This window comes from Pituophis catenifer, unplaced genomic scaffold, assembly GCF_029215685.1.
Source record: "Pituophis catenifer annectens isolate HBS135680 unplaced genomic scaffold, rPitCat1.0.hap2 SCAF_4, whole genome shotgun sequence".
NCBI classification, from domain to species: domain Eukaryota; kingdom Metazoa; phylum Chordata; class Lepidosauria; order Squamata; family Colubridae; genus Pituophis; species Pituophis catenifer.
The window spans coordinates 56857601-56882495 of NW_027256884.1; the positions used below are offsets into that span (position 1 = coordinate 56857601).

Here is a 24895-nt window from a genome sequence, read left to right on the forward strand (position 1 = left end):
CAAAGTCTTTAAAGATCTGAAAGGACTCAGATTTTTCTTTCATAGGATATCCATATCCATATCTAGAGTAATTATCAACAATTGTTAGAAAATATTTTTACCACCAAGTGTTGGTTTGAAAGGACCTACTATGTCAGTGTGTACCAAATCAAAAATGCATGTTGACAGGCGTGTAACGCATTTGGGAATGGCTGCTGCTTTGGATTTGGCTTTCTTGCAGACAGCACAATCCAAAAACACCTTACACCCTTTTAGATCCAAACCTTTTGCCAAGTCCGGCATCTTCCTAAGAACACGGAAACTGGCATGCTCCAATCTTCTATGCCATTTATGGATACATCTGGAATGCAAAGGTTTACCAGTTAGTGAATTCTCAACATTAACGGTTTTATTAGGAACCCCAGGCTTGCTCTGAGCAACCTGTTTCCTAATTTTCCTTTTGTTGGCTTTAGGAGCCTTTGGAGTAGCAACAGGATCTCTCTCTGGAACATCTCTCTCTGGGCCTGTGCTCTCCTCTTTTGGAGCTTGCATACTTGCCTGTGCTTGTGATTTAGGCTTTGGCTTTAAGTAATAAACACCACCAATTAATATGGTTTCAGCAACAATATTGAGGACCCAGTTGGGGGGGCAATAAGCTGACTTTGTATAAATATACAAAAGGATGAAGGCTATTGCTGAGCACATAGTAAACCGCCCTGAGTCTCCGGAGAAGGGCAGCATATAAATCAAATTAAAAAAAAAAATCTCCATTTTTAACTATGTAACTTGCTTTTTCAAGGTGGTGAACTTGGAACTTTAACACTCTAGACAAGTGACACTGACTAAGCAAATTACTATTTGCTGTTGGTATATAATAAACATCAGGAATGAATGCATCGAGCTTTTCAACATAAACAGTTCCTTTTCCTTTGACCTGACAAGGATGATTGGAAAAAGAATAAAGTTCACGTAGTTCAGGTTCAGGCTCGTGCATCTCTGTGAAAAGTTCCTTTCTGTAAGTAACATGCAATGCTGCACCACTGTCCAAAGTCCACAGTAGTCGTCTGTCGTACTCTGGTTGAGGTTGTGGATCATTGGTTAAAGCCAATTTGGCGAGTGGAGGTTGCGGATCACACCTGGGACCACGACGACTTTGTCTTCTGCCTCTGCCTCTGCCTCCTCTGGAATCTGTTCCTCGGGGCTGGTACGAGACGGGAGCTGGAACTCGTTGGGGACAATCCCGGGTGGCATGTCCCACACAATTACATATATAGCATCTTGGCGTCCTTGGAACATAGGCTCTTCCTCGGAAGGGACGCCTCGCTGGAGCTCTTGATGTGAATGGTCCTTGCAAATATGGCGTGGCTAACATGAGTGCTTCTTCTTCAGTTAAAAGTCTGCATACATGGTCCACTATGCGTTGAGCAATAGCACTTGGTTAATCTTTGTAATGGCATTTTTCCATTCATAATTCAATGAGTTAATATTAATGCTGATCATTTGAATATCATCCATAAGATAGCCTCTTTCTCTCAATTCTTTTCTCATTCCTTTCAGTTTGGTTAAATGTCCTCCAATTTGTTCACCAGGTTTCAATCTCAAACCATGGAACTCAGACATGAGCAAACATGAAGATTCAATTGAAACAGGCCTGTAGCAATTTTCCAATTGGACCCAAGTTTGTTGGGCTGTTGCATCAGGCAGAAAGGTAACCTGCAGTTCAGTATCCATGGACATCAATAATGTGCAAGCTTTAGTCTCTAAGTCTCTTATTGCAGGAGTCCATGGCTGGGCAGGAGGATTAAAAACCATACAGTGAGTACCTTCTCTGCGGAGCAATAGTCCAACCTCACTGACCCAGGCCTTATAATTCTGTCCTGACATCTTTAATTTTGACTCACCAGCCAGTGGAGCAACAGAAGATGCTAGTTGAGGAATATGCATTTGGTATGCTGGCTGTGCCGGTAAAAATACTTGTGCTTGTTGTGGACCAAAAAATGGCCCTGGTTGTGCCGCTGGAGGTGGACCAGTAGCTGGTCCTGGTTGTACAGCTGGAGGCACTTGTGCATGCACTTGAAAATGTGGCTGCTGTATTGGAATTTGCTGTGCTCCAGCTTCCACTTGTGTTTGAGCTTGGAGCTATTGCATTTGAGCTGCAATATTAACATGGCCTGCTGGAGATGCAGTCATTTGCCTTTGCTGCATTAAGTGTTGTTGTGCTCCATCTAAAAAGACACCAGCACCACCAGGGGGTGCTGAAGATTGGGCCTGTGGAGACATTTGTTGCATTGCCGCCTGAATATCTGAGTGAATTAAGGACATGTTTGATAAAGTCTGATGCAATACTTGTAATTCTTGTAATCTGCAATACAAGTTGGCTTTCTCTAGTAAATTACTTTCGCCAGCAGATGGTGCTGCACCTTTAATTTCAGGCAGCTCAGATAACCTTTCTGCTTTCATGGCATGATCTGTAATTTGAGGAGACACCAGATCACGAGACAAATGTGACATAAGTACAGCTTTCTGTTCTGATTGGCCTGATACGACACTCTCTTGTGGGCGTGTCTTAGGCTTCGAAGAAGAAGGCAAGATGGAGGTTTCAGGAATTTTAAAAACAGGAGATTCCGTCATATCTGGCTCGAGCATAAATAAAGTCGCTTTTAGCTCACGTTCAAAAAATTTTATGTGATCATGATAGCTTTTTATAGTTTTCTCATTCAGGGTGAGCTCAGGGCTTCGAGGAGAATAACGAATTACTTCTCTCGGTGTGGAAGGAACATTGAGCCGTTTGTAGAATTTTTGGCTTTGCACCAAGCCTTTCAAAACTTTGGGCTTCTGCAGGAATTGTTTGAGAGCATGCATAATCAGAAGGGGAAGTCACTAATCTTAGCACTTCGCCTTCCAAAGCAGCTTTTCTATTTTATTCTTCCTGAAGCCTCTGTAACAGCATTTCGTCTGTTTCTTCTACTCCTCCCACAGCTCCTTCTTCTAGCCAGGTGGCTGAAGCGAGCGGCTGGAAATTTGAAAATCTTCTTTCTGCCTCTTCTTTGTTGGAGAGAAGCAAATCACTTGTAGAGAATGCTCTGAGTTTCATTTTCCCTTTTTTCTTCTTTTTTGGCATTTTAGCAGTCAATTAATCAGCGTTCCGCCGTCGCTAAATTAATCATTGTCTAATTAGCCTAGACGCTTATCAGTTAAAGTAACTAGCAAAGGAAAAAGCCATAATTCCAACCATCCTCTGCTACCAGGGTGTATAAATCCCGTTCCCCCCCCTCCCCCGGGTGTAATTGCACTTAATTAGAGACGGACAGTGGCTTTCCTTTGCAGCATACTTTAGGAGAAAATAAGCCGGGATATATTCTAAGAAACACATTTTATTATAAAGAAATAAAAAAAGAATCTTACTAGCTATTAATTACATCTTGGCAAACTTCCCTGCTTTGCCGGCAGAAGTTCTGGCAGACGAACAAAAGAAAAAGAAAGAAGGGTGAAAAGAATGTGGACATGCGCAGTGGTTCAGAGATAAGACTCAGATCAGTCTACCGTAAGTCTCAGAATGGGATCCCAGTTGACAAATACAAGAATGCAGTGACACCCACCACCATGCATGGCTGTAGGCAAGATACACTTGTCTTTGTACTCCTCACCTGGTTGCTGCCACAGACGCTTGACACCATCTGAACCAAATAACTTTATATTGGTCTCATCGGACCACAGGACATGGTTCCAGGAATCTACTTGTCTGCAGCAAATCATTTATGGGTTTTCTTGTGCATCTTTAGAAGACGCTTTCCTCTGGGACAACAGCCCTGCAGACCAATTTGATGCAACATGCGGCGTATGGTCTGAGCACTGACAGGCTGACCCCCCCCCCTTCAACCTCTGCAGTAATGTTGGCAGCACTCATACATCTATGACGCCAGGAAGAGAAAATGGCTACTTGAGTCTCATTTAGACATTATCACTTAGGGGTGTACTCATTTTTGTTGCACAGCAGTTTAGACATTAATGGCTGTGTGTTGCGTTATTTTGAGGGGACAGCCCATTTATACTGTGTGTGTATGTGTGTGTGTGTGTGTGTGAGAGAGAGAGAGAGAGAAACTGCGGAGAGGAAACCCTTTCAAATAGTCATTGTTACAGCAGCCTGAGCAACACTCGAGCTCCAGGCCTGTGTTGTGGTCCGCCAGCAGCCTGCGGACCTGGCAGCAGAGTCGGACAGTGTGGAGGCTGGGGAGGACAATGGGTCAGTCATGGAGTCAGGGGAAGGCCTGGACGAAGACTCTGCATCAGAGGTAGAGATGGGGCCAGAGCCATCTGGGAGCAATGCACAGACTCCAGAGCCTCCATAGGCGGACAGCAGAGAGGCAGAGGAACAAGAGGAGCCTGTTCCTAGTGCACACATGTGAAGAGCTGCCAGAAGGCAAGAGGAGCTGAAGCAAAAAGGACAACTCGGGAGTAAGGCCAGAAGATGATTGGTCACTCCCATAAGACTTAAAAGAGCAGCAACGAGCCGTTGTGTTCTTTGTAGAAAAGCAACGTGGATTCCAGTGCTTCTTGTCAGCGTCTCTTGAATGTTGTGGGGTTTTTGCCAAGAAAAGCCTTTGGCAGGTTGCCAAAGACATCAAAGGTTGGTGATAAGGCCGTATGATTGGTTATGAAGAATTTGTTTTGGACTAAGCTGAGAATGAATTAATTCTCAGCTGTTTTAATAAAATAAGTTTCTTCAGGACTGAATTGTGTTTGGTAATCACTACATGGGCCTCGGTCACAGCAGTCTGGAGGAGTACAAACTGTGCTCGCTGCCTGCTTCATAGCCACAAGGTGAGCTGCGGAAGAGAGGACCCTTTGGCTGCAAGGTTGCCTGGTGTCGTGGGCAGGGCTAGGGCTGGCAAGAATGTGCCAGAAACATCTCCAGGTGCCTGGAGAGACAGAACTTCCAGCCCTTGCTAAATCAGCTGATTCACGGGCCGCGGGTAAGGGACTGAGCAGCCATGAGGTGATCGTGCTCGCTGCCTCTTGCATCTCAAAAAAAATAAGACCTCCATGAAATTTAATTTAATAATTTAATTTAATTTAATTTAATTTAATTTAATTTAATTTAATTAATTTAATTTTTTAATTTAATTTTTTAATTTAATTTAATTTAATTTAATTTCCAATTTATATACCGCCCTTCTCCCTGAGGACTCAGGGCGGTGTACAGCCAAGATAAAAAACATAGAATACAAATATTAAAACATTTAAAAATATATATAAATTTTGGCCTGAAAGTTAAGAATCACAGACTAATTAAAAGAATTTAAAAATTTCTTCTTAAGCCAACCCGGCTTGCTGAAAAAGATGGGTTTTCAGGGAACGACGGAAGGCATTGAGGTCATGGATTCTTCTTATCTCTGGGGGCAACTGATTCCAGAGGGTGGGAGCCCCCACAGAGAAGGCCCTCCCCCTGGGGGCCACCAGCCTACATTGTTTGGCTGATGGCACCCTGAGGAGGCCCTCTCCGTGGGAGCGCACGGGTCGATGGGAGGTCGTCGGTAGCAGCAGGCGGTCTCGGAGATAGCTAGGCCCTATGCCATGGAGCGCTTTAAAGGTGATAACCAACACCTTGAAGCGCACCCGGAAGACCACCGGGAGCCAGTGCAGCTCGCGCAGGAGTGGTGTTACATGGGAGCGCCATGTTGCTCCCATCACTACCCGCGCTGCTGCATTCTGGACCAGCTGGAGCCTCCGGGTGCTCTTCAAGGGGAGCCCCATGTAGAGAGCGTTGCAGTAGTCAAGGCGAGAGGTGACGAGGGCGTGAGTGACTGTGCACAAGGAATCCCGATCAAGAAAGGGCCGCAACTGGTGAATCAGGCGAACCTGATAAAAGGTCCCCCTGGTAACAGCTGTCAGATGTTCGTCCAAAGACAGCTGCCTATCCAGGAGGACTCCCAGATTGCGAGCCCTTTCAGTGGGGGCCAAAGACTCACCCCCAATAGTCAGTGATGGAGTCAACTGTCTATATCGGGATGCCGGGAGCCACAGCCACTCAGTCTTGGAAGGCTTGAGCTTGAGCCTGTTTCTCCCCATCCAGATCCGCACAGCCTCCAGGCACTGGGACATCACTTCAAGGGCATCGTTGGGGTGGCCTGGGGTGGAGATGTACAGCTGGGTGTCATCAGCGTACTGGTGGTATCTCACCCCAAAGCCACGGATGATCTCGCCCAGCGGCTTCACATAAATGTTGAACAGGAGGGGCGAGAGGACCGACCCCTGAGGCACTCCACATATAAGAGGCCTTGAGGTCGACCTCTGCCCCCCTGCCAACACGAACTGCGACCGGTCGGAGAGAAAGGAGGAGAACCACCGTAATACGGTGCCCCCCATCCCCAACTCTTCCAACCGGTGCAGCATGATACCATGGTCGATGGTATCAAAAGCCGCTGAGAGGTCTAACAGGACCAGAACAGAGGAGCAGCCCCTGTCCCGAGCCCTCCAGAGATCATCCACCAACGCGACCAATGCCGTTTCCGTGCTGTGCCCAGACCTGAAACCCGACTGGAACGGATCTAGATAGGATGTTTCCTCCAGGAATTGTGGAAACTGTTGCGCGACCACACTCTCAACAACCTTCGCAATGAAGCGAAGGTTGGAGACAGGACGATAGTTAGCCAATATTGCTGGATCCAGGGACGGCTTCTTGAGAGGCCTCACCACCGCCTCTTTCAGGGCAGCGGGGAAGTGACCCTCACTCAACGAAGCATTAATGACGCCCTGGAGCCAGCCTCGTGTAACCTCCCGGGAAGCCAGTACCAACCAGGAGGGACACGGGTCCAGTAAACATGTGGCCGCACTAAGTCTCCCCAAAATCCTGTCCACATCATCGGGAGTCACAGCATCAAACTCCTCCCAGATAACATTCTCAAGACTGTTCCTCGTCACCCTGCCCTGATCTACCCAGTCAGAGTCCAAATCCCCCCCGGATCTGAGAGATTTTGTCATACAGGTATTGTCCGAAATCCTCCGCCCTGCCTTCTAAGGGATCCTCCCGCACTCCCAGATGGAGCAGGGCGCGGGTCACCCTAAACAGGGCGGCCGGACGATTCCCTGATGACGCAATAGAGGCGGAAAAGTAGTTAGACTTTGCCGTCTTTATTGCCACTAGGTAGGCTTTAATATGCGACCTTACCAGTGTTCGATCAGATTCAGCGAGACTGGCCCTCCAACTGCTCTCCAAGCGTCTTTTCCGGCGCTTCATTTCCCTCAGCTCCTCAGTAAACCAAGGAGCCGCACGGGATCGGCATCGGGTCAGAGGCCGCAAAGGCACAACTCGGTCCAAGGCCCCACCAGCCGCCCGATCCCAGGCGGCTACCAGGTCCTCGGCCGAGTCATGTGCTAGATCCTCAGGAAATGGCCCAAGCTCCGTCTGGAACCTATCAGGATCCATCAGGCGCCTGGGGCGGATCCATCTAGTTGGGTCCGCCTCCCTGCGGCGAGGGGTCGCGGTTCGAAGATCTAGGCGAAGGAGTGAGTGGTCAGTCCATGACAAGGGTTCCATGTCTATATCCCCTATAACAAGACCACTCAACCACTGGCCAGAGACAAAAATCAAATCCAGAGTGTGACCTCCCCTGTGAGTAAGGCCATGAACTAACTGGGTCAGGTCCATGGCCGTCATGGAAGCCATGAACTCCCGAGCCACCTCAGACGTTTCACCGACGGATGGCAAGTTGAAATCACCCATGACTTAAAGCCTGGGTGTATCTACTGCCACCGTGGCTATCACGTCGAGTAGCTCAGGTAGGGCTGTTGCCACGCGGCAGGGAGCTAGGTACGTAAGCAACAAGCCCATCTGAACCCCACGGCCCCACCTCACAAGGAGGGACTCACATCCGGCTATCTGAGGCACAGTGGTCTCCCTCGGACCCAGATCCTCGTTAATAATAACCGCCACCCCCCCCGCCCCTCCCCTGGGCCCTCGGCTGATGGAATGTTCTGAAGCCTGGTGGGCACATTTCAACCAGAGGGACACCACCCTCCGGGCCCAACCAGGTCTCCGTAATACCCGCCAGGTCCGCTCCTCCCTCTTGTATAAGATCGTGAATGAGGGGGGCCTTATTAACCACGGACCTGCCATTGCATAACATCAGCCGAAGGCCCAGATCCTGAGTGTCTAAGCCACCTAGTCTCCGAGAGGAGCCATGGGGACCGGGGCAAGCAATTGCTCTCAAACAGCGAGTGCGAGCCCCCAACACATGATATGGTCCCCTGCTCCCGCCATATCTGCCCCTCCCATCTACCGTGCTGATGGTACAGACCTCATAGGTATTGTCCCCCATCCCTTTCCCAGTCCCTCGACCAACACCTCCCAAATCGTTACCCTGTGCCGGGCTCGGCTCTGACCCTGGTGGATTTCCCCCCCCATCCCCCAGAGTCTTCTTCCCAATTTCTCTAGAAAGATCATTACAAACCCCCCTCCCAGAACCCCTTAAAATCTTTAAAAAATTCCCTAAAAAACCCCACAAATTCTTCCTTGCTCCATGCCATCTCTCTGGACTCCAAAGTCCGTCATCGAGATAGGCCCTCGATAATGTGGAGGGCCAAACCTGCGAGAGGGGAGAATCTCGCAGGGCGAGGAGTTCAGACACCGAATACATATAATCATCAGGGGAGCCAAAGTCCAAGGGAAGGGAGTACCGCTGATGTTACAAACATAGGGAAAATTCTAGTCCATGGTCAGACCATCAAGCCCATTGTCCTCTCACGACAATGGCCAAGGAGGTGTATATCATTCGACCCCGTAAGTTTCTAGGGCAGCCATGCTCTCACCTAGGCCACCCATGGAAACTCTGATGGAAATCCGGGCATGAAGATAGCCATAATCCGCCTCCCACTGGCCTTACGTCCATAGAACCAGTATCCCTCCTGGGATTAGTAGCATCCGGGAGTCCAAGTATCCTGCTCAGAAGGAGGTTTAAGTTCGTAAATTCACGTCAAAGAGATTTTACATGGCAGGGAGTTCAGACAGGCTAGATGGAAAAGGGGGAGAATTCGGAATAATTCAGCAGGCCAAGATAGATGGGTAGCTGTAGCCCTAGCTGTTTTTTCGGGAGTCCAAAGAAAATAAGACCTGGTCTTATTTTCGGGGAAACATGTGGAAACCAGCATGGGTTTGTTAAAAACAGATCATGCCAAACCAATCTTATTACATTCTTTGACAAAGTGATTAATTAGGAGACCGGCAAAATGCTGTGGACATAGTATATTTAGACTTCAGCAAGGCATTTGACAAAGTAGAGCACAGTCTACTCCTTGATAAGCTAGAAAAATGTGGGATAGACAGCGTCATCACCACATGGATTTGTAAGAGGCTGACAAGCAGTACTCAACAAGTAGTCCTTAATGGTACTACATCTACATGGAGGGACGTAAGCAGTGGGGTACCACAAGGTTCTGTCTTAGTCCCACTACTTCTCTATATCTTCATAAATGACTTAGATAAGGGAATAGAAGGGGAACTCATCAAACTTGCAGATGATGCTAAGCTGGCAGGAATAGCTAACACCCCAGAAGACAAGCTCAGGATCAAAAAAGATCTTTACAGACTTGAACAATGGGCCCTATCCAACAAAATGAAATTTAGTGTGGAGAAAAGCAAGGTTTTAGACTTGGGCAGGAAAACCCAAAGTTTTAAGTACAGAGTAGGCAAAACCTGGCTCAAAAACAGTAACTGTGAGAGGGATCTTGGAGTCCTAATGGACAATCACTTAAACATGAGCCAGCAGCCAAAAAAGCTAATACAATCCTTGGTTGTCTAAACAGAGGCATAGATTCAGAATCATGTGAAATATTAGTACTGCTTTATAAAGCCTTGGTAAGACCACACCTGGAATACTGCATCCAGTTTTGATCACCACATTACAAAAAAGATGTTGAGACTTTGGAAAAAGTGCAAAGAAGATAATTAAAGGCTTGGAGACTAAAACATATGTAGAAGGTTTCAGGATTTGGGTTTGGCTAGTCTAGAGAAAAGAAGGACTAGTGGGGACATGATAGCAGTTTTCCAGGCTGTCACAAAGAGGAGCGGGTCATTTAATTTACCAAAGCATCAGAGGGCAGGATGTGAAACAATGGATGGAAACTAATCAAGTAGAGAAGCAACCTGGAATCAAGGAGAAATTTCCTAACAACGAGGACAATTAAGTAGTGAAACAGCTCGCTGTCAGACATTATAGGTGCTTCATCACTGGAGGTTTTTAAGAAAAAAGGTGGTACGCGGAACCCTCTCTGTGGGCACGCGCACCGTTGCCAGCTGCTCCTCTGGGTTCTGGTGCACCGGCCAGCTGGTCTTTGCGGGCGCCAGAGCTCCGGAAAACAGCCTGTAAACAGCTCAAAACATGGCCAAAATGGCCCGTTTTCTGGGCTGTTTTCGCATCATTTTCAGGGCCATTTTCAGGCCATTTTTTGGACTGTTTTCTGGGCTGTTTTCAGGCCTGAAAAATAGCCTGAAAACAGGTATGTGCTCGCCAGCCAGATGGACTTTGGGTTTCCTGTGGTCTGGCGCGCGCACATGCACGCACGTTCCAGTTTGGGCACTTGGTGCCGAAAAGGTTTGCCATTACTGGTATAGGATCTCCTGCTTGAGCAGAGGCTGGACTAGAAACCTACACCATATACACAATTATTAGGTAAATGAGTATTTTGACCATATCATTTTTATGCATATTTTCCACCTCCAAGTTGTATAAATTTGAATTCTTAGTGGATATAAGCATATCAGGTGATGTGTATTTGTGTAATGAGGGAGGCCTGAGGAATGTGGCCTGAGGAAATCAACACACTATATCAAAGTGTTCATAATTATTAGGCAGCTTTTTTTCCTCAGGCAAAATGGGCCAAAAAGGATTTAGCTGCAATCTCTGAAAAGTCAAACATTGTAAAAAGTCTTTCAGAAGGATGTAGCGCTCTTGAAATTGCTGAGATATTGGAGCATGATCACAGAACCATCAAATGTTTTGTTGCAAATAGTTAACAAGGTCACAAGAAATGTGTTGAGAAAAAAAGACGCACATTAACTGCCAAAGATTTAAGAAAAATCAAACATGAAGCTACCCGGAACCCATTATCCTCCAGTGCTGTCATATTCCAGAACTGCAACCCACCTGGAGTGTCCAGAAGTACAAGGTATTCAATACTCAGAGACATGGCCAAGGTATGGAAGGCTGAAACCCGACCACCACTAAACAAGACACATAAGTTGAAACGGCAAGACTGGGCCAAAAAATATCTGAAGACAGATTTTTCAAAAGTTTTATGTACTGATGAGATGACAGTGACTCTTGATGGACCAGATGGATGGGCCTGTGGCTGGATCAGTAATAGACACAGAGCTCCACTTTGACCAGCAAGGTGGAGGTGGGGTACCGGTATGGGCTGGTATTATTAAAGATGAGCTAGTTGGACCTTTTTGGATTGAAGATGGACTCAATTCCCAACCCTACTGCTAGCTTTTAGAAGACACTTTCTTCAAGCAGTGGTACACGAAAAAATATGCATTTTTCAAGAAGACCATGATTTTTATGCAGGACAATGCTCCATCACATGCATTTAAGTACTCCACTCCACTCTAGTAAAGGCCTTAACAATAAAAGAATAATGACATGGCCTCCTTCCTCACCTGACTTAAACCCTATTGAGAACTTTTGGGTCTTTCTTAAACGGGAGATTTACAGTGAAGGAAAACGGTACACCTCTCTGAACAGTGTCAGGCTGTAGTTGCTACTGCACAAAAAGTTCATTGTCAACAGATCAAGAAATTGACACACTCCATGAATGGAAGTCTTATGACTGTTATTGAAAAGAAGGCTGGCTATATTGATCACTGATTTTTTATTGAAAAGTCAGAAATGTTTATTTGTACATTTTGAGTTGTTTGTTTATTATCTTCACTTTAACAGATGCAAATAAACGAGTGAGATGGTCAAATTTTCATTTTTTATTTAGGTGCACGCTTAGTTGCCCACTAATTGTGCATACATATTCTCCTAAGAAAATCAAAATCTCACTTTTTCTTTCTTAAATATTCAGGTTTGCGGTTTCATAACATTTTGGATTGACCAAGAACACTGTAGTTGTTCAATAATTTAATTTAATTTAATTTAATTTAATTTAATTTAATTTAATTTAATTTAATTTAATTTAATAATTTAATTTAATTTAATTAATTTAATTTAATTTAATTTAATTTAATTGTTTAATAATTTAATTTAATTTAATTTAATTTAATTAATTCAATTTATATGCACCCCTCTCCGAAGACTCAGGGCAGCTCACAGTACATTTTAAAAAATCATTATAAAAACATTGACAAATTAAAAACATTAAAAACATTAAAAACTCAATCACACCATTCATGGCCGGATCTCGCCAGATCACAAGAGCGAGATCAATGGCCCCAGGCCTGCCAGAAAAGCCAGGTCTTCACCGCTTTTCGGAAGGCCAATAGGGTGGGGATGGTCCGGACCTCAGGAGGTAACTGGTTCCAGAGAGCTGGGGGAGCCACAGAGAAGGCCCTCCCCCGCGGGCCCGCCAGCCGGCATTGTTTAGCTCCCGGGACCTGGAGGAGACCAATTCTGTGGGATCTTAATCCTCCAAAATACAACTTGCCTAATAATTGTGCACACAGTATATTGTTCGTACTGTATGTAGATTTAGAATATACAGCCACTCCATAAGCAAACTGCATCCATATTTTAATATTTATCCAACATTATCTAAAATGTAGCCATACTATACTGCAGCATTTTTATAGCTTTCATTACATCAGTATTCTATTGTACAGTAATGTAATACCTATTTCAATTCTGCCCTCAACATAATGCTGTTATACCCATTGATATCTAGAACGTTTCTTCCTAGATTCCTGTGTTTCGGTTTCATCCCGTACAATTTCATTATTTTTTATTTCTATCTACTCTGGCAGAATAATTGTTTAACTTTCTTTACCCACTTCTAAAACATCTTATCTTTCCTTCAAAACTATTTTACATTTTCCTCTAGTTCTATTTGATTACATATTTTGCAACTCCTTTTCCTCTTTTTTTGCAATAATTATTCTCTTGTATGCATTTTGTCCTCATCCACAGACCCTTTCACATTATTCTATCAAGAATTTTGATGAGGGAGGGTTAGTTTATGAGGTGCTGGAAATTCATTCTCGTGATTTGGCCTGGGAATAATGAATTCTTAGATGCCTTGCTGCTTTGCCTATGCTTTGCCAATCTGCCTAACATAATGGCAGATTGTTCCTTTTCCATTCCCATTCTCTTTACCTTTTGTTCAAGGTTAATTAGATGACAAAGAAGGTACAGGGCACAGATTTTATTGTTCAGTATTTGTACAGTGGTGACAAAAACATAAGTGCTGCATAAGCGCTTAATAACCAATAGAATGGAAGGAAAGAGAAGCCTCAATCCTTATTTGCAACACTACACTATGATTTATTGCACATTGCACTCAAGATTGGTTTTAAATTTTTTAAAAATGATGCCTGATGAATAGATTTTTATGTATTATTTTTATTATTATTACCAGGAAGAAAAGATACAGCTTCCATATATGACGAAAACAAATTGAAGAAGACACTGGTATCAAAGCCAAACACTATTAAATCCATGTTCGTGGCTAACACTGGCAAGAAAAATGCTGATGTAAGTTTTAATTTGCATAAAATATATATTTTAGAATTGTATATTGTTCTCTCAAGTTTTTGTTATTTTATTTTATTTTATTTATTTATTTAAAACATTTATAATGCCACTGATCTTACAATCAACTCCCTATTAATTATTTCTTGTTTTCTGACATTATTTATTTATTTATTTATGTAATTTATATGCCGCCTTTCTCCCGAAGGACTCAGGGCGGTTTACAAAGAAAACATTCAACAATTCAAAACTAACATAAAAATTAAAATCCAATTAAAATTAATTAAAATTATATCAATGTAAAAATCCCCCAACGGATCAGCCCATTTGATAAAAGAGCCACGTCTTCAGTTCGCGGCGGAAGGAGAAGAAGTCGGGGGCTGTCCTAAGCCCGGTGGGCAAATCGTTCCAGAGGGTCGGCGCTCCCACAGAGAACGCTCTCCCCCTGGGGGCTGCCAGCCGACATTATTAACATTGAATTAAAGTCAAGTATATCATTGCTTACGTTGAACGGGTTTGGAAAATCTTCAAAATTTATGGAAAACCTATATTTTCTTTTGCAGAAAGCAATTGATCTCTCTAAAGATGATTTGCTGGGTGACATTTTGCAAGATCTGAATGCTAAGGTAGGAAATGTATGTTGTATGCATTTGTGGATGTATTTGTATTTGTATTCAGACAGAATGGTTTAGGTTTCCATGACGGCTGTGACTCATTGATCTTCAGTGTGTATTCCCCCATTTCTCATCTAATGACTGGTATTTGGAGGGCAGGGCTGAGGATTTCGGACGATACCTGTATGACAAAATAGCTCAGATCCGGGGGAATTTGGACTGTGACTGGGTAGATTCGGGCAGGGTGACGAGGAACAGTCCTGAGAACGTTATCTGCGAAGAGTTTGACTCTGTGACTCCTGATGACGTGGACAGGATTCTGGGGAGACTTAGTGCGGCCACATGTTTACTGGACCCGTGTCCCTCCTGGTTAGTACTGGCTTCCCGGGAGGTTACACGAGGCTGGCTCCAGGGAATTATCAATGCTTCGTTGAGTGAGGGTTACTTCCCCACTGCCTTGAAAGAGGCGGTGGTGAGGCCTCTCCTCAAGAAGCCTTCCCTGGACCCGGCAGTATTAGCCAACTATCGTCCTGTCTCCAACCTTTGCTTTGTGGCAAAGGTTGTTGAGAGTGTGGTCGCGCGACAGTTTCCACAATTCCTGGAGGAAACGTCTTATCTAGATCCGTTCCAGTCGGGTTTCAGGCCTGGGCACAGCACAGAAACGGCATTGGTCGCGTTGGTAGATGATCTCTGGAGGGCGCGGGACAAGGGTTGCTCCTCTGTCCTAGCCCTGTTAGATCTCTCAGTGGCTTTTGATCCCATCGACCATGGTATCATGCTGCACCGGTTGGAGGAGTTGGTGATGGGGGGCACCGTATTGCGGTGGTTCTCCTCCTTTCTCTCAGACCGGTCGCAGTTCGTGTTGGCAGAGGGGCAGAGGTCGACCTCGAGGCCTCTCATTTGTGGAGTGCCTCAGGGGTCGGTCCTCTCGCCCCTTCTGTTCAACATTTATGTGAAGCCACTGGGTGAGATCATCCGTGGCTTTGGGGTGAAGTACCATCAGTATGCTGATGACACCCAGCTATACATCTCCACCCCAGGCCACCCCAACGATGCCCTTGAAGTGATGTCCCAGTGCCTGGAGGCTGTGCAGATCTGGATGGGGAGGAACAGGCTCAAGCTCAACCCTTCCAAGACTGAGTGGCTGTGGTTCCCGGCATCCCGATATAGTCAGTTGACTCCATCACTGACTATCGGGTGCGAGTCTTTGGCCCCCGCGGAGAGGGCGCGCAATCTGGGAGTCCTCCTGGATACGCAGCTGTCCTTGGAGGAACATCTGACGGCTGTAGCCAGGGGGACCTTCTGTCAGGTTCGCTTGATCTGCCAGTTGTGGCCCTTTCTTGATCGGGATTCCCTGTGCACAGTCACCCACGCCCTTGTCATCTCGCACCTGGACTACTGCAACGCTCTCTAGATGGGGCTCCCCTTGAGGAGTATCCGGAGGCTCCAACTGGTCCAGAATGCGGCCGCGCAGGTAATCACGGGAGCTGCCTGGTGCTCCCACATAACACCGCTCCTGCATGAGCTGCAGTGGCTCCGAGTGGTCTTCCGAGTGCGCTTCAAGGTGTTGGTTACCACCTTTAAAGCGCTCCATGGCATAGGACCTAGTTATCTTCGAGACCGCCTGCTGCTACCGATGGCCTCCCACCGACCTGTGCGCTCCCACAGAGAAGGCCTCCTCAGCCAAACAATGTAGGCTGGTGACCCCCAGGGGGAGGGCCTTCTCTGTGGGGGCACCTACCCTCTGGAATCAGCTGCCCCCAGAGATAAGGAGAATCCAAGACCTCGGTGCCTTCCGCCGTGCCCTTAAAACTTTCTTTTTTCAGCAAGCCGGGCTGAAACATATATTTTCAACATATTTTTTAACATATTTTTAAAATATTTTTAATTGGTTTGTTATTTTAAATTGGGGCCAAATTAATATATATCCTCTTAATTGTTTTTAATGTTTGTATTGTATATTTTTATCTGGCTGTACACTGCCCTGAGTCCCTCGGGAGAAGGTGCGGTATATAAATTCGAAATAAAATAAAAATAAATAAATAAATATTTAGGGCAGCTTTTTGCAAGCAAAGAAGCTTTTTGTATTTTTGTACAGGTAATCATTGACTTAGAACAGTTCATTTGGTGACCATTCAAAGTTACAAGGGCACTGAAAAAAGTGACATGACCATTTTTCAAACTTAAGACCGTTGCAGCATCCCCACGGTCATGAGAGGGCTGGCAAGGCAAAGCACCCCTCGACGTAGGGGTGCTTTGAGTGGCCTGAGTTGGCCACACCCACCCAGCTAGTCATTAGGGCCAAGGACTGGTTGTTAAAAAATTTGCAGCTCACCACTGCCTGGGACAAATGGTGTTTTGGTGAATGGGACATGCAGAGGGCCGGAGGCCCATTGGCCAGGGTGAATGGGTGGGGGAGGGCCAGCTGAGGAGGAAAGCTGGAATTAAATGGGCGGAGGCGGAAGCCTGGAGGAGGAAGAGAGCCAAGGGAAGGAGCCTGAGTGGCGTAGGAGGCTAATGCCTCCTACTAAGGCAGCATTTAACATCCAGCTGCCTGCAATTACTGCGAGTTCAATTCTCACCAGGCTCAAGGTTGACTCAGCCTTCCATCCTTTCTAAGGTGGGTAAAATGAGGACCGGTTTGTGGGGGCAATAAGCTGACTTTGTATAAAATATACAAAAGTATGAAGCTATTGCTTAACGCATTGTAAGCCGCCCTGAGTCTCTGGAGAAGGGCGGCATATAAAAATAAATAAATAAATAAATAAATAAATAAATAAATAAATAAATAAATAAATAAATAAATAAAAGACCCATTTGTGGGGTAGAGGTTATAAAGCGGGAATATTGTTTTGCAACTGTACAACTGTTTCTTGAGATATTTTGAAGAAAATTCAGATATAAATTGGATAAATGAGTTCTAAAATTCTATTTAATTATAAATCAGGTATCTTCATATATGGTTTATTTTTATTCAAATGTAAAAAAATGCCTATTAAAGTAGTATCAACATCTGTGTTCTCTTTAGCCTGTTCATATAGTACCATCAGTTCCAGTGCTTAGAAAAAGAAGAATTCTTGGAACGCCATTAAATCCTTTTTCTGTGCAATCTGAAGATTCCAAGGTAATGCTCTTAAATGGGAAGTGTTGCTTTTTAGCTTTCTAGATTTTTGATGTTGTTGATACTTTGATTTTGTTTGTTGTTTTAACAAGTGGAAAATAAAACTGGCGTAATTTATTTAGTCATTAAATTGGAAAAAAAATGTACCTATGGGTGCCAATACAATTTTATTTTGCCCACTGAATTAAAGAGGCTTGCTATTGTAGGGGACATTACTTTTATTAATTTCCCTGAAGTTTGTTTTGTGCACATTTCTATTGAAGTACAGATTGTTTATAGTATTGCAATACCAGACTTCGCCAAAATGCAAAACTTAGAGGGGTAGGAATGCAACCCCAATACAAGACGATAATCACTTGGACATGTTTCAGTATAGCAAGGTTTTATCTATTAGTGAGATCAAATGTGAGGTGGATTCTGAGAAGTAATGGGGGTGAACTATAGATGCATGGTTCACTTGAACAAAAAGGGATTTTTGTGAACACTGTTGCTTTCTAGAAGATTACTGTTAAGGGTTATCTTAAATCATCCTTGGTTCCTAGAATCACTCTTGTCTCTTAGTATGTTCTCTTCAGTATGTTAACATTCCTTAGCCCTTGGAATCTTTTATACCTGAGTAGAAAAATTTCTTTTTTTTTTTTTGACAATTTTTATTTTTTATTTTTTTCAACACATACACATAAAATGCATGTTTTAAGAACAGAGCCTTGATCCGGTCATACATAGGTACTATTGCTTACCCTTCTTTATCAAACTCTTTCCCTAATTTCACCAACACTTCTTTTGAGATAAAAACCAAGTACATAAAAAAGAATTTTTCCCCATATTGTAAAATCTTAATCTAAACATTCACCTTTCTATTATATCACCACAATTTCTAATTTCCAAATAACACAACTCTGTTTTTAACTACTATTATTACTTTAAATTTTACCTATATCCCCTTATCCCAAGACCTACTTTAAGTCTTTAAGTCCTAAAAGCTCTTTTAACTTATTTCTAAATTAAACTTATCACATATTACAGTCTTTGTTTTACACAGAATCATTCCATTGTCACAATCTTATCATATTCATTTTACAATCCATAAATCATATTTCTTTTCATTATTTATCTCTTAATCATCATCTTTTCATTGTTTCCCGGCATGTTCATTTATTGTTTAGCTGATTCCCAGCATATTTATTTATTATTGCTGATTCCCAGCCTATTTTTATTGTTTTGCTGATTCCCAGCCTATTATTGTCGTGCTGATTCCCAGCCTATTTTTATTGTTTAGCTGATTTCCAGCCTATTTTTATTGTTCAGCTGATTACCAGCATCATCATTTATTATTTTAAGCTATCCTGCCTAGGAAGAACATCTCCTATTGTTTACTATTTCTCAATGTATTCATCTATTATTTAGTTGATTCCACCATATTCATTAAACATATTCTTAGTTTTACTATTTGTCTCTGTGTAACTTCCTATCTTATTTTACCATCCATCTAACTTTAAGTATTCATATTCACTCTTGTTATCATTCTATGCTTTGTTTACAATTTAACATTGAGACATAATCCATCAAATAAATCCTCATATACATCAAAATGATTTCTTAAGTTATTCTTATATTCATACATTATTATCCACCTTTACTTTAATTTTCTATTTTAATCACATTATTTTATTTTGCATCTTTATATCTTTATACCTCTATAAAACACCTTCTTTTTGCATTTAATATTTATCTAGATATTTCATTCTCATTTTTAATCAAGCTATTTTTATATTCTTATCTCCCAACCATATGCATTTGACTTCTTCGTTTCCTTGTCTGTCAATAAATCTTCCATTTCCAATTCAGTGTTATCAAATTTAATTCTCCATATATCATTTTAATTCTTTTGTTGCTTCTATTCCCTGCAAAATACATCGACTTTACTTCTCTTGTTCCTGCGCTGTTTGACTTCTTTTGTTGCCGCGCCAATTAGCAATAGTTTATAAAAGTTCCATTTGTATTTCTCTTCCTTTCCACTGAAAAGCCTTCTGTAGACAAAGCAAAAGTCTCCGTAGCCAAAATCCTATATCTATTATATGTTATTTCAAAATAATCCAAAACAAAGAGCCCATCATAGTATTTCTTTTTAAAACAGAAGATGTTTCTCTGCAAACCACATTTCCCCTTAGTCACGGCAGTATCCATTTTGTTGCAATTATGTAACAGTCTCTTTTCAACTCTCGTCTTCTTTTAAGTTTTCAAGGTGTTAATGTAAAATTTATTTATTTATTTTTAAAACATAAAACAACATCTTTTTGGAGCAAGAGTTTGGCCTGGTATAACATAGGTATAAATTCCCAATTTCATTGATTAACATCTTAAGACAAACAAAAAATAACAAAAAAACAAAACCAAAACCAAATCTAAACCCAATTTTTATCATCCAATCTAACATCTTATTCTAACATTTAAGTTTTTATTATGTAGTCACCCTAACTCTTAAACTTCAAATCCAAACATCACTTTATAGTATTCATTTATCATTTTAAACAATCAGTATTTCATGTATTTTCTGTACTTCAAAGATGCAAATCAAATCAATGTTTCTTTTAGAACACATCTAATAACCAATATAAAATATTTCATTCCTCTCTGAAAGACATTTTAAAATAAATATCCATTCTTCAAAAATATCTCCTTCATTCCTCCTAGGTTTATTTTTAGCTAGATTGCAGCTTAGTTAGCTGGTTTATTCTTGTTACATTGTGAGCCACTCTGAGTTGTCTAGAGTTGGGCAAGGCATAAACTGAATAAAATCAATTACGTTGGTGTCCATTTTTAATTGAAATTATTTGTGTTTAATTGAAATTATAGGTAACTGCTATAGTGAGAAAATCTATTCCTCCTGGAAAAAAAGAAATCCCTTCATTACAGTCTAAACATTCAGTCTCGTTAGCTAGATCAGAGGCAGTCACAGAAGAGAGTATTAATAATGAAAATGGAGTGCAACTGATGGAAAATGAACTAATAAAAATAAAAGAAGAATCTATTAAAGGTATGTGTAATACTTCTGGTAACCTTACCCTTTTCAAATATGCTAGCATTGTAAAATCTACCTTGTAATTATACTCCTTTGCCATCCAAGAGTATTTTCCAGTTTCAATATGTGGCTTCTTTTAAACCTCTGAAGACCTGTTTGCTTCAAAGAATTATATTGTACTATCCCACATGTAAACAGCAACAATAATTTAACATATTAACAGTAATACAATGAACACAAATAAAACAATGATAATCAGTGCAGTACATTTATAGGCCTGAGTCAGGAAACTGCCCAAATATGAAAACCAGTTCATGTCATATCCTGGACCAACACTTTTGAAAGCAGACAGGTCTTTAAGGCTGTTTGGAAAATTAACATCTGGATCAGTAGTGGGATTCAGCTGGTTCTCTCCGGATCGCGCGAACCTGTAGCGGCGACTGCAGGAGGCTCTGCCCATCCGCCCGGATGTAATGTGCGACTACTGTGCATGCACAGAAGGCCATGCACATCCGCTGAGGTGGCCCATGCACTCACATTTGTGAGCCAGTAGGGAAGGTTAGTGAATCCCACCTCTGATCTGGATCTCAGGGTCTGAGGTTGGGGACCACAACAGAGAAGGAAGACATATTGGGATCTAAGGCATTTTTCTTTCCTATTAATAATAGGCTGACCTGATCAATAATAAAGCTCACTGTACCTTCAGCCTTGAACTTTGTACCTAGTATTTGTGAATATAAATATATTCAGTGGCAGAAAGTTTTGATGAAATACATGTGTATAATATTCCTTGGCCTCTTAAATGCAGTTAGCTGAAGTAATCTTCTGAAGTACAAAGGATCCTTGGGTATCTTAATGTATTTGTCCTGATATGGTCACTCACACATTGGTTACCTCCCAATTGGACTATTGCAGTGGTGAAATCCAAATTTTTTTACTACCGGTTCTGTGGGTGTGGCTTGGTGGGCACGGCAGAGGAAGGATACTGCAAAATCTCCATTCCCATCCCACTCCAGGGGAAAGATACTGCAAAATCCCCATTCCCTCCCCACTCCTGGGGGAAGGACATTGCAAAATCTCCATTCCCACCCCACTCGGGGCCAGCCAGAGGTGGTATTTGCCGGATCTCCGAACTACTCAAAATTTCCGCTACCGGTTCTCCAGAACTTGTCAGAACCTGCTGGATATCACCCCTAGACTACTGTAATGCATTCTACATGGGGCTTCCTTTCAAAACTGTCCAGAAGCTTCAATTAGTCCAGTGCGCAACAGTGCGGGTAATTATGGATGTATCTTGTTTTGCCCATGTAACACTGCTACTTTGTGGGCTGCTCTGGCTCCTTATAGGTTTCCAGATGCAGTTCAAAGTTTATTTGAACTTTATTTATTTAAAGTTTAAATGCTATTTTACATAGGGCCCTATATTATTTGAGGGAATCCTTCTTTGAGAACCTGCCCCACATGCTCCCACAAGAAGGCGTACTATAGGTGCCTTCTTTTAAATCTTGCCATTTTATGGGACTGAGGAAACATGCCTTTTCTGTGGTTGCCACTGTGGCTGGAGTGATCCCCCCCCCCAAATATATGAGTAGGCTAAATTCTTCTCGCCTTTAGGAAAGCCCTTAAATCTTGGCTCTTTCCCCAAGCATTAGGGGCCAGTTGAATAGGTTTCCTCCATGTGATTGTCTTGTTGTGTGGTCACCATTTTACATTCTATTTATATATTTTGACTGTTTGTTACAGATAGTTTTCTTTGGATTATTTTTCCTGTTTTGTGTTTAGAGTCTACACTGCCCAGAATCTTACTGTTTGAGTTTGATGGCTTTATACATTTTGAAGTCAATCAGTCAATCAAGACTTTCCTCGCACTGCCCATATATTCACTTATTAGGTGAATTTAATGAAAGTTTTATTCTCTGTGTTAATGGCCCCTTTATAAATACATATAAACTAAGTACATAGTTTACATTATTTAATTAAAAATTTTACACAATTGACAGTGGAATCTGTCTATGTGTAGAAAGCATAGACACTGTTTTTCTTTTGTGTGTTAGTAATACATGACAGAAATAATTCACTTTAAGAACCAGAATATTCACAATGCTTCTCAATTGCTGAAGAGTTTCCGGAGACAATAATCTCTAGTCTGTAGCCTAAATATTTATTATCTACTTGTTCTATTCAACAGTTGAACCCCTAGTCCAGATCCTGAGGGCAAAAAAAATATAGAGGGCAGTCAAATATAGAGGGCATTCTGCAGCCAGGGAGGTGACTGGAAGCTGGATTCAAGCGGTTGTCAACGCTTTTTTGAGGGAAGGGGTCTTCCCCGCCACACTCAAAGAGGCGGTGGTTCGTCCTCTCCTCAAGAAGTCCACCCTGGGGGTTTGTCTGCCACCGGCGAAGACGGTCGCTTTTGAAGGACCGCCAGCCCCGCCGCCTGTAGAGCTGCTCCGAGTGAGGGGAGCGGCTTGAAAACTCCAAAATCCTGAGGATTTGAGGAGAAGAGTGAAGCAAGAGGCAGGTCGAGCCCCCGTGAACCCCCAGAAGTCTGCTACTGGGGAGGAAACGGGCGTGGCTCCCTTTCAACTTGCGGAGACTCCGGACGGCGTGGGACGACTCTGCTTGTCAGAGCAAGCCAGCTGCAGCAAACATTTAAACTGATGGGAAAATAACTTTGCTACAAAACAACCTCAACCCCTAAACCAAGAAACTGCAAGTATTTCTCCTCTTTTGAACTTCTGATTTGGGAAAAAGCTAGAGCGAGCGGAAACGGCTTGAAAAAATGGCGCCGTTCCAGCGTTAACGAGCTGAAAGGGAGAGTGATTTCGCAAAGCTATTTCAATAAGTTACATTGTAGCACTGCTTGTAGCAAGCGAACAGAGAAGAGTGGAAGAAAAATTCCTTTTAAAATAAACCTGAGCTTGCTTCAGCTTATTTAATTTTTAATTTGATTAAATCTGGGGGACTTTTTCAAAGGACTTTGTGGAGGTGCAAAGGAAAAAAAAAAGATTTCCTTTTTTCAGAAAAGTTAATTTACGTGGCAGAATGGCTTCAAAGAAACAGGAAGGAAAGGTTGCAGGGGAGGGATCTCCCACTCACAAACCGGAACAGCAGCCCCCTCCCAGTCAGCAGAGTGAGGGAAAGGACTTTGATGTTCAAAGTTTAAAAGATTTTATTACCCAGGCTCTGGATGATAAATTTCAAAAATCACAACAGGAAATGAAGAAAGAAATTAATGAATTTAAAGAGGCAATGAAAGAGAATTATGATAAGGTGTCTGATAAATTGTCAAATGTGGTTTCTGATTTGGCAGAAATCATTACTAAAGTGGATTCCAAATTGGAAGAATTCAAATCAGAAGTTAATGTTAAAATGAAGGATACTGATTTTAAAATTGCTGATGTGGATAATAAAGTGCAGAGAGTTGAAAATGAAATTACAATGATACAGTTTCGATCCATGGAATTCGCTATTAGGCTTCGAGGAATAAAAGAGAATGATAGGCAAGATTTGAGACAGATTTGTTCTGATGCCCTGGCTGTATTGCTAAAAATTGATCCAGCAGATGTGGTCTATAAAATAGACAAAATTTACAGAGTGAACTCATGGGTAGCTAGATAAAGAAAATTGCCCAGAGATGTGGTGATATACTTTACTGACAGAAGAATAAGAAATGATATTTTGCAAAGATCCTTTCTTTCCTCTGTGCAAGTGGAGGGAGCTCAAATTGGAGTTTACAAGGAATTACCACCTAAGGTGTTAAAAGACCGAAAAGAGTATAGGTTTTTAGTGAATGAATTGCAAAAGCAAGAAATACCATTTCGGTGGGATGCCCCAACTGGTATAATTTTGAAATATAATGGAGAGAGACACCGATTGAATACTTTTCAGAAGGCGGAATATTTTTATTATAATATTCTTAAAGAAAGATCATCATCCCCACGTACATCTACATTGTTGGAGATAAAAAGTGATAAGGAAAAGCAACCTCAGCATGAGAGGGAACAACAGTCCAAGCAGATGGAACTAGTGGAAATGCAGGGTGCTGTAGGAGGAGGAGGCCTTATGGAGGAATCCCTGTTAGAACCTTCCCCAATTCTGTCAACAAGAGATGCTGCTTTGGATCTAGCTCGGTTGCCTGAAGTTAAAGACCAGCGTATAACTCGTGCAATTTCCAAGCAAATAAAAGAAAAACAACAACAAGAAAGTCAATATAAAAGGGGAGCTAAAAGCACCACACAAAGTGAAGCCATGGGGGGAGCAAGGCCGAAGACCTCAGAAGAAGTTAGGCAAGGCAGCTCATCGCTTCAGAAAGGTCAAGATGACAATTAGGCTCTTATCTTGGAATGTTAACGGATTAAATTCACCACAAAAAAGGAAGAAGTTATTTACATATTTGAGACAATTTAATAATGACATAATTTGTTTACAAGAAACTCATATTCGAACTCAAGATCACAAATATCTGATAAAC

General features: G+C 42.6%; 1 protein-coding gene across 1 annotated transcript in view; it reads left to right on the forward strand.

Moving 5' to 3' along the window:
* Nucleotides 1-24895, forward strand: part of POLA1 (DNA polymerase alpha 1, catalytic subunit) — a 568283-nt gene that overhangs the window by 26109 nt on the left and 517279 nt on the right. Inside the window, exons 5-8 of the mRNA XM_070943339.1 lie at nucleotides 13552-13667; nucleotides 14228-14290; nucleotides 17307-17402; nucleotides 20256-20436. Of these exons, the coding sequence (XP_070799440.1) occupies nucleotides 13552-13667; nucleotides 14228-14290; nucleotides 17307-17402; nucleotides 20256-20436 (456 nt within the window). The remainder of the gene's footprint in view (nucleotides 1-13551; nucleotides 13668-14227; nucleotides 14291-17306; nucleotides 17403-20255; nucleotides 20437-24895) is intronic.